This window comes from Nicotiana tabacum, chromosome 2 (genome assembly GCF_000715075.1).
Source record: "Nicotiana tabacum cultivar K326 chromosome 2, ASM71507v2, whole genome shotgun sequence".
NCBI classification, from domain to species: domain Eukaryota; kingdom Viridiplantae; phylum Streptophyta; class Magnoliopsida; order Solanales; family Solanaceae; genus Nicotiana; species Nicotiana tabacum.
The window spans coordinates 90375431-90386310 of NC_134081.1; the positions used below are offsets into that span (position 1 = coordinate 90375431).

The window sequence follows — 10880 nt, forward strand, 5'->3', positions numbered from 1 at the left end:
ACCTATTCTTGTAAAAACTTAAACAGTCACAAACATAGCATCCTGAAATGATCATATATGTGTAAATCTCCCTATAAGGCCCTTAATTTAGAGGTCCACATTAATATTGGGCCTCATCAACAATAAGTCAGGCGCGTGAAACGACGATTTTTAGCAATGCAATTAGCATAAAGAATTCAAATATTATTCCATTTCATAAGTAAAAGTACTTTTTTTAAGTGAAAAATAAACTTTACACTCACCAATTCTTTTCCGTCACTCCTCTCGATAAATGCATTTTCTCTTTTTAAAAAATGGAATTTTAAAGCCACTAAACCTAATTAAAGTAAAACAAAAAGTAAATAAAAAAAGCTGTCTGCCTCACTCGCTATATTTTCCCAAAACTGTTCAAAGCTTCAAAGTACTGCACTTACCAATACAACTGAACAAACAGTACTGAGAGCTCAGCTTAAGCTTTTATGCTTAGCAAAATCAATGTGATTCTGCTGTAACATACAACATGTAGCTGTACCTTTTTTGTGCACTTTTATAGATCCATATATAAATTTACCAAAGCAAAAAAGAAGCTTTCATCGTTTGTTCTGATCTTTGTCCTCTTTGGGAATTTTAAGAGCATGAGAAATTCCCTTTTATTTTTCACTTTAATAGCTCTTTTTATTGCTTATTTTCAATTTCAGGTACATGCTGCTGCCCCTGCTGGTAAGACCCATGTTCTGATTATTATAATTTATTTAATTTCCTTTTTTTTTTTTTCGTTTGATGCTGGAATTGGGCTAATTTGTTTATGTTATGGGTATGGTTCTATTGTTTTTGTGATTTTTTTGCAATTTAGGGCCGTTGATAAAGCACTTGAATTCTCTACTCAAATGGTCTAGGTCTACCTCTAAAACTCCCCAATCAGGTAAACTCCATTATTAAATACTAGCATTTATATTGCACATTCGCTTAATTAGTTTATTTGTGGGTTCATGTTATTGTGTAATAGTAGGAGGAGATGTTTAATTTTTCTTTGTCTTTTGTGTTGTTACAGATGGGAATGTTCTTGAATTCGAAGATGGCTACTTAGTTGAAACTGTTGTAGAAGGAAATGAACTTGGTGTTGTTCCATATAAGATCCGTGTCTCACATGATGGTGAACTCTTTGCTGTTGATGCTCTTAATAGCAAAATTGTTCGAATAACTCCCCCGCTATCTCAGTGTAAGCTTCTTGCCCTTTGGTTAAATTACTACAGTTCCTTTTGATATATATATATATATATATATATATATATATATATATATATATATATATATATATATTCTTTTTTTTTAATAAATCACTGACTGTGCAGATAGTAGAGCAAGATTGGTTGCTGGTTCATTTCAAGGTCACACTGGCCATGTGGACGGGAAGCCAAGTGATGCTCGTTTTAAAGATCCAAAAGGAGTTACCATGGATGACAAAGGAAATATTTATGTTGCTGATACGGCTAATTTGGCTATTAGGAAGATTGGAGAAGCAGGTGCTTATTTATTCATGACATCTCGCCTTCATTTTGATTTTCTTTGGCATATATTTATAACATTCTTCATTAATTTTCGTTGGGTTACTTTTATGTGTCAAGAAATAAACTAGGATGAAGCTACTGCATAGGCGATTGGCTGTGCTTTACTTATGTACGGAAAGCAAAAAAGGAAAATGTTTGAAATATCTTGTGTATCAGTAAAGGTCTCTTGAGCTTCCTTCTTATTTTCAGGTGTGACAACAATTGCTGGAGGAAAGTCTAATGTTCCAGGATACAGGGATGGGCCTAGTGAGGATGCACAATTCTCAAGCGACTTTGATGTTATATATGTTCGGCCAACTTGTTCATTAGTTGTTGTTGATCGAGGAAATGCTGCTCTTAGGCAAATTTCTCTCAGCCAGGAGGATTGTGACTACCAGGACAGCTCAGTGTCAACCATAGGTTTGAATCCTTTTAGAATAGTTGACTTCTTTGATCTTGAGATACTATGAATAGTATATGATATGTATATATAAGTGTTCAATATCCTTGATATCTATCTGATATGTCCACTTGGTATGAGAAAATGAATGTGAATGCATTGTTTTTCTTCTTGAAGAAAGTGTCAAGATTTGGCCACTTTCATTCGGTTTAAGTTCCTGCTTGGCTTGAAATATTACTTCAATCCGAGAATTTTAGACTAAAATCATTGGAGTTGGAGAATTTTATGGTGCCAAAAAGCACGTGGTGGGATGAGTTATAAGTCTCTAGCAGCATTTTGACACGTTTTCATTTCAGGGGGACATTGAGCACTTTCTGGTGATAACTAATTCTGCATCTTAAATATGAATGTGCCTGACATTAAAATGGGTTCTTATAGATGAATTGAGAATGCATCTCGGCTGCTGGCCTTCATCCGTTAACTAATATTAGTTTAGAACTTAGTTGTCTCCAATTTTGCGCTTGTTGTCCTTCATGGATGTCCCTGTGAGCATACCAGCATTAGAAGTATATCAATTAGTATGTTAGTCCATATAAGATACTTATTTTACTCACAAGCTCTTTAGTTTTTAAACATGTGATAGGTCAAGGTAGTATTGGAATGTTAAACAAAACCTACCCAAATGTATCCTTCAAAAATATAAAAACTCTCTACTGAAAGACTGACTTTTGGGCTCAATCAGAAAAAGTTGAAGAGCGAGAGGGAGAGAGGAAAAGGAAAAAAGGCCTGTCACCTTGGTTTCCCCTGCTCTATAAGAATGTCTCGCTAGATCCAAGCAAAAAAAGTATTTAACACTTTCTATTTCCTTTTGCACCTGCTTTATCGAAGTAGAAGATGTGGCATTAGTTCGAAAATACTTTCTTAAAGTGGCGAATCGGCTTCTCCCTAACAAGGTATTCTATGCATCTTCAGCTAGCTTTCCCCCGCCGCCTACTATCTAGCTGCAATCCTTCCCTTAACCCTAATCATGCTTAAGACATGGAATTGGATGCTTCTTACCCCAAAAGTCAATAAATAAAAGAGTGGGGAGGGATTTTTTGGCAAAGCAGGATTGATTAGCTCGCCTAAGGGTCGTAGCGGAAGAATTCCTCATCTGCGATCTATTCTCAGGAAGGAATGAAAGGACTGACTTTTATTACCTAATAACATCTTAATCTACGATCTACGAATAAGAAATAGGAGCATCTAGCCGAATAGCAGTCAGTAGGCGGAGAAAAAGTCAAATGCGAATATCTCTTTGCCCCCCCTCTTCAGTCAATGCTTTGGCATTCGTCTCTTTTGCCCTTTTAATTAGTTTTTTTGCATGTGTAGGGGCACTTTTTTAACCTAATCGATAGTTGTTAGGATGAATCACACGTGGGAGAGATATGAAATCTCTGAGCAGACTTAAATCCCTTACTTTGCCATTCTTTCCAGAATAGGATTTTGCTTAATATCATTTGGATGGACTCAGATCCTTTCATGTAGGAGAGTCTTTGATGGGCTTTGAATTTGGATAGATCCAGTGGGCCTTCTTGCATGGACTTGGGCTTGCTTACTGGCTTCGCTGAGGATGGGATTCCCTACCCGATGAGTCTGGCTAGGCTATTAGGCACCTTTGGTCTAGGCTTTCTCAGGCCTATCCAGAAGTCTGAAGTTCCGTCTACAGAAGGTCTAATTCTGAGCCGAAGCTCTATTTATTACCTTATTCCCTTTCCTGACCAAAGTCACTAAGGAGGGGCCGGGGTAGACTGCAATTCGTTTGAGCTTAGTCTTCTCTTCTGAGACGATTGGAGGCTGGAGAAAGGGCACTCTTGAAGAAGGGCCTGCCGTACGTAGGGGGTGAAGAAAGCTCCTTCTCTTATAGGAGAGGCACTATTGAATGAAAAAGAAAGTCTTCAAGAAGTGAGAGAAGGAATCATAAAAGAAATAGCTTTCGACTAAAGACGCAGACGATGAGCAAAAGTTTGCTTTAATAAAGTAGCTCGGGGGAACCTTAAGACAGGACATCGGAGCGAAGGTATGAAGGTACGACAATGCAACCCAGTCTGGTCTGAGGAGGAGTGGGACTGTGAAAGCTGCAGCAAAGGGAAAGGACTTTCACCAGTTTCTTGAGTGAGAAGCGGATGTTGGTGAAAAAAGGAAGTTGAGTTCAAGTTTGGAGCACATGGCATAAGCCAAAGATTCCGGGATGACTCTAAAAGCTAACGAGATGATTTTGGTTAAACCGGACATTTCTCAGAGCAAGGAAAGATCTTTCAAAAATTGAACCAAGAGAAAGTGCTAGAACCAATGTAAGTAAGATCCGCTACAACTAGAAGTCGATTTGGTACCTTTCTCAGGGTACTCAACAACTAGAGTCATCTCCCTTTCTCCTTTTAGCTTTAGTCGGTCGAGTAGCTTATTCGAACATTGTGAACTCATTCCTGCCTTTGCAATACCAGCGCGTCTTGTGCCACAGAATCGGTTGTGCTCTGCCTCTTCCCCTCTATCAGAAGATTGCCTTGTGTGGAAGGTTGACTCTGAACTTCAGTCAATGGGAGGAATCCCCTTATCTAAGGTTCTTTGTATGTCACTCTAAACTCTCTTTCTTACGCGAAGAAAGTGTAACTACCGAAGCTCTTTCAACTTGTCCTGTCTTTGGATAAGTATTGCAGTTAAGTCAGTTAACAAGATGAGAGTCGGAAAATTGAAATAAAAACTGTCAAGTGATTCTTGAATGCTTTTACTTATGTAGATGGAGTCCAGTACGCTGCTATATATACTTAAAATTCCCAAGACAATATCGGGAGTACCCATCTTATGTGATATGTAACTAGATCGTCAAACTCTTTCTCGCTATACCCAACCGATTCTCAAGTACAAAGGTATAGCATTACATTTTAACAGACAGATGAAAGCTAGGTCCCAAGACCTGGGCCCAGGTTCTCTTTCTTCAAGAAAGGGTAGCTTTAAACAACCCGGTTCCAAACACACCAAACAAGCAAGCGACTCCCCTTCCTTAGCATACACGTCCATTAAGGCATTCTTCCTTCTTGCGTATGTGTTATAGCTCATAGCTCTAAGCCCCAATTCCTTGGTGAAAAGAGTTGTCGCCTTTAAATCATCGAATAAAGAAAAGAAGGAACCGCTCGAAAGGGACCACACAACAATGGCTCATAACTGGAAAACATAACAACAATGTCTCCTAGTTGCAAAAGAATGGCTCCCAACTGAAAATATCTCTCGATCACTCTCTAACAGAAAGCCGTTTTCCCTTTCGCAAAAAGTAAGCTTGGATTTCTTTCCTTAGCGGATATTTGGACTACATGGACCTAAGCAACCCGCCGACAGGGGCAACCTTTCACTGTTGGAAACTTTGATTTAGATTGGTAGGATTCTGTCTAATCTTTCCTAATTTATAAATTGCACTCAATCAATATAGTTTCCACTAATTTCTTCTCGACCGCCTCTTTTCTAGTCACTTTTGATCAAATCTTTCTTGTGATTTTCTATTCTCTTATGAGAAATGGTTTGCTTCGTTTGAGCCGTCGTCGCTTAATGCATGTAGGGGGGCTGGGGCTTTTCCACCACGACCCATTTTAAAGGAGAACCAGAAGAACAACAATGAACTCAAAGCTAATGAAGGACATCCACAACTTGAACAAGGTACACGGGATCTTTCCTACCCCTTTCTATTTCGACTTCTTTGAAAGGTGAAAGAGTAAGAAGCTAGACCGACTTGCTCTTAAATTAAAAGCAGCAAGAGCAAGTAAGTAGGCTTTTCTCCGCAAGAACAATCTTGACTTTCTTTATACTTTATAATATAAGGCCCTTTAAACGATCGTAAATGGCCTGAAATGTAACGACCTATGAGAGAAGGGTTTTTAGAAAAGAAAGCATACCAATCCGGCAAACAAAGCAAAAACAACGGCTCCTACATAAATACAATAGAATTGAAATGCTGTCACTAGAACGGACTACACAAATAACATCTTTCTAGCCGCCTAAAGGAAGTATTCAAAGATAAGATAACGCTAAGCGCACACAAGCTAACTTCAGGTATGCAGTTAGTTCTCAAGCGATTCCTTCGGATCTTAGGTGCGACCTTAGGGAGCTTGTTTTGGCAGCTACTCTAATTATGTGTCCTGGTTTTCGAGTTCTAGTTCAAGGCAGGGCAGGACGGGACTCACGGGGGTTGGGGGGAGCCTTCCCCAGGGAAAACTTAATAAGACTCATTCTAATACTTGAGTTCAAGCTCCTACTTCGAAGTAAGCCTATGGTTTGTTTCGAAGCTTAGTAGCTAAAGTGTACTTGCGTGTTAAAGGGGCGGATTTGGGCTACTGAGTGAACAAAACCATTCAACTTGTCATTTGCACTTTCCTAGGGTGCGATCGTAGGAAGCTCTATTAGCGAATGCAATTCCCCGCCCGATAAGACTGATCATGCCATGCTGCTTGGCTTGGAATCAAACTAGCCTATCATGCCCTTTCTTCATTCCTATATGGACCCATATTCCTATGTTCTTCCAATGTTTACTGTATTACTGGGATTCCTATTTACTGAACCATATCAAAGAAGCTACTTTCTTTCTGGCTTTTATACCCAGGTATAAAGGGATAGACAGTTTTAGAGAGTGCCAAGAAACAACACATACCTATCACTTTTGGAAGGTTTGGAACCCTCGATTCATCCGACTCAAGGAGAAAAAGAGAACAAGATGGGGGGGGGGGGGGGGTGCCTCCTCGTTCCCCTTTACCTATGCCATGATGCTCATGGGCAGCTTATTTCTAATTGGATTTCCTTATCTTTCTTTTTCAAATTACGAGTAGAGATTTGGGGAGAGTGGATAAGACAGGGTGGTGGATGACGTAAAGGAAGGGAAGGCCCATCCCGTGCTTTCAAGCGATTCTTCCCGCAAAAGCCTACACGCGAATTAGCTTTCGAGGTTGAGCAGTCTCAATTTCATTACAGGATTTGCGAATGAATGCTGGGCTGGGCCACCTCGAATGGTGTGAGTCGCATGCGGAGAGACCCACACGTACGTTTTTTAGAGGGATCTGGTCGAAAAACCGGCCGGCGCCCACCCGATTAGAGGGACTTAGAAATTAATTGAGTACAAAACTTATCTTCAAGCTTTACCTTATTCTAATCACTCAGAGGGCGATCGCGGGGTACTAAATGAAGTCCTCCGTTTCTTTCGGAGGTGCTGACCCGCAGCGAGGCAGAGATGACTAAGTGACATATGGAATATGGCGACGACAACAGCATGTCGTAGAAGGAGATAACAGGTGGAGCCAACGACCCACTAAGACTAACCTATCTACAACTACATCCCAGAGCGGCAGTCAAACGGGGGCGTGAATGCGAGATGCCAGCGGAATGATCGGACGGACAGAGGCTAGGGCTGCTTCCTTCCCACCGCGTCCTTTTATTGTGTGTCGGAGATATAAAGCGAGTGCACCGGAAAAGCACGGGAACTGGATCGATCTATTCTATGGTGAAGCATCCGAAGCATAACTGCACACTCACACAATCTTTGCCGAGAGATAAGAGCATTCGGTGGAACCGGTGAACTACACTTGTTTCTGGATAGATGTGTGGGACCGAGGGCTCGTGGTACCTGCTGCCCACCCTTCCTGCTCTGCTTTGAGAACCGTGTGAACGGAGAGTGGGCAGAAGAGAAGGAGGTCCTCATCCGGAGTCGCACACTTACTTGAGCAGTGTGGCAGACTAGGGAATGGGTCGAATAAACTCCCTTGGGGCCGGAAAAATATAGACAAAGCTTTACTTAGAGGCTTTGATTGAGATTTTTTTTTCCTCTTAGTGATTGGAAAGGAGGGCGCCTGGGTATGTTATAGAAAGGGAAGGCGGAAGCATCGAATGACGAAGAGAGGCGGCTCGACAGGGAAGAAATGGAAAATCGTCAAGGATGACTTCTTTGTTGGCGGAACGAAGGGCTAAATAGCGAGAGTGATTCTCTGGATTTCCAACGCCTCGGGAAACTGGTCGAGATAGATGACAACACCTTTTTCCCCTCTTCCTTACCGGTAGGGCAATCTTCTCTTATGGCCTTCACCCCCGCCCGGAAATGGAGAACCAAGCCCCTTTCTGATCCATTCATTTCTGCAAGCAGGGAAGATCCAGAGCATTGCCCCCTCCTATTCGAGGTTTTTCCTCGCCCCACAAGCACCCAACCTTCCTTTTGCTCTTCCTTCGGGGTGCCTCCACGAACGCGCTACTTAGGAGCCCTACTCATATACTTAGGAGCCCTACTCATATTCCAAAGGCTCTACTTAAATTCAAGCGCAAGCCCCCATTCTATTGCATAACTTAAAAAAGCTATAAACAAAGTACCAAAGTGGTTGCGGGAATGATACGCTTTGGTTACCAGCGAAGGCTTCCAAAGGCGATCAGCTTTCCATACTAGTTGTTACCTTACACTGCCATTTTTCCAATATTATTGAATAGCATGGCCTGGGGCTACCCAGACTCAGGTTAAGATGATGTGAAGATGGCATTAAGAGAAGAGAAAAATGCCAACTAGACTTACACTATTCATATCAGTACCGACCAATTAATGGATGGATTTACAGAATATTAACTATATTAAGTTTTCCTGTTTGTGTAATTTTAGGTTTTTACCACTGGTTGGTCAGCCTGGTAATACGTTGAATTGCATTAAGATGGTTCCGTTAAGTTCTCTCTAACTTCATCTTATACTTGTGGCAGATATTGTCATGGTTATTGGTGCTATTTTAATAGGATATGCTGCGTGTATTCTCCAGCAGGGATTTGGCTCCAAGATGGTGGGTGATTCTGATCCATGGTCTTCTTTCTTGCATTACAGTTGTGTGAATATTTTTCAAGCATCGATTTCTTGGTCAGTTGTTGATTTCTGTATTGCTCAGATCCCCCAAGAATGCTGCCATGTGTGTGTCGGATCCTCCAAACGTAATGCATCTTTTGAGGATCTGACACGGGTGTGGCGGTATTTTAGAGTATCCGAACAACACAGGTTGATTTTCATATTCTTGGCTGACCAATGAAACATTGGAATGCCTTTCAAGATCAAGTAAAATGTCCGTGGAGTTTTAAATTAAATAGAGGCTGTATTTTCTCGGAAAATCTGTGATTGCCTAGAAATATTACGTCATTTCAGTTTATAACTACGTCTTGGCATAAAGATTAAAAGTTACTCCGGCCCACATACTTCCAAGACTCTGATAGGACATGCACTTAGTTGTTTATCCTTCAACAATTGCATACAAGATTGACATGGCCTCAAAAACATATTGTTAATATTTTTCGTACTTTATATGAAACGATATGCTTGTTTAATCAAGCTGTTTCCTAATTGTGTATATTGCAGCAAGTACAGGCGGAAGTGGATCAACAGGAACCTTCTTTAATCAAGGAGAAGCCCACTCCTGTTGTTGAAATTGTTAAAGAAGAACAGGAAGCAGGATGGCCATCATTTGGGCAGCTTGTCTGGGATTTGTCCAAGCTTGCAGTAGAGGCTCTGGGTTCCCTTTTTGGCTATGTCGTTCCACTGCACGTTAGACACAAGAGCTTTAGTAGACCTGGACTAACTCCATTGAAAGATTCACTCATCATGGCTGAAGATGAAGTTGAGCCCCCGTTAGTCCAAAAGCAGAGGGCACCAGCGCCTGCTTCTGAGAGCAGACAGGTCCCAACTGTCGGTGATAAATTTCCCGAGGGAAAGCCCACCAAGCTTAGGTCAAGTAGTTTTAAAGACCCTACCTTGTCAACCAAGCACAGGTCTTCTAGACGACATGAGTATGCAGAATACTACGGGAACTCAGGTGAAGTTCCTCCATATGGGCACGTGAGGTCTAAAAGCCAGAAAGAAAGAACCAAACATCGACGACAAGACAAAGGTGTAGAGGCAGGAGTCGAGGCAAAACCTGCTGAAATGAAACCAGTAAACTATGAGGATCCAAAATATGCTCATTACAACATGAGGAGCAAGTATGGAGACCCTTTCCCGCGTTATTCATGAATAGGCCACTAAGGATTTAGTTTTATAAGCGAGGGACGTGCTTTTTAGAGATGTATCTTTTTGTCATGCAAGTTGTAACTCTAATATTAAAGGAAGCAAGTCATCTGTGTTGTAGTACAAAGCGGGCCTTCACTTTTCATGTGTAAAATGTTAAGGATGCATAGGTCCCAGTCACAGATTTTCTCTTACTCTTATGGAGAAAGAGAAGAGAAAGGAAAAATCTTAAATTAGTGGTGTACGTATTGCCGGTGAGTGAAAGTAATAGGAAAAGGATGAGACGTTCATGTGAATTTTGATGTTGAAAAATGACAGCCGTGATATTTTTGATGATCAAATGCTCAACGAAATAACTTCACAGCTTGGTGCTAACTTGTGGAGAACCCTCATCCCCATCCCTTAATTAAGCCAGCAGGTGAGAGAACGACTCACAAGAAAGTGTATTAGATGAATATTGACTGCGTATACTGTATGAATTCATTTATTAATACTTGGCTATCATTTTATGAATTTCGCAAGAAAGTTTTGTATTGTTTATTAGGTGGGGTGTTATTTGTCACTAATACATGCAGACATACGCACACACCAGTTACATTTTCAGGTATAACTTATTTTTCAAGTTACTAACCCAAAACGTCATGTCTGTTATGATTTTATCTTAAGTGGCGTGATTCTTTTACGCTATGTATGTATAAATAAAAGTTAAAACTCTAATATCAGTGCAGTCAGAAGTAAAATTGGCATTGGAACAGAACTCTTCTATTGTTCTATTGCCGAATTAGACCTTGTTATTGATGTCGGCAATGCAAAAAGTGAGAGCTTGTTGAAAGTTTGACCGAACTAAAAATTAAAACCAATGACAGTTTTAACGTGATAATCACTAGTAAATAAAGAAAAGTTCCTCTACCTTATTTTT

At 40.7% G+C, this 10880-nt stretch overlaps 1 protein-coding gene and 1 pseudogene across 1 annotated transcript; one reads left to right on the forward strand and one right to left on the reverse strand.

Annotated features, from left to right (window-relative positions):
* The first annotated feature begins 318 nt into the window (after positions 1-318).
* Positions 319-10486, forward strand: LOC107775734 (uncharacterized). Its single transcript, XM_075235996.1, has 7 exons — positions 319-699; positions 833-901; positions 1031-1198; positions 1332-1502; positions 1737-1946; positions 8677-8753; positions 9317-10486. The coding sequence occupies exons 1-7, from the start codon at positions 615-617 to the stop codon at positions 9965-9967; spliced, it is 1431 nt and encodes a 476-aa protein (XP_075092097.1). The 5' UTR covers positions 319-614; the 3' UTR covers positions 9968-10486.
* LOC142173817 (uncharacterized) lies at positions 6955-8068 on the reverse strand (annotated as a pseudogene).
* Positions 10487-10880: the final 394 nt, after the last annotated feature.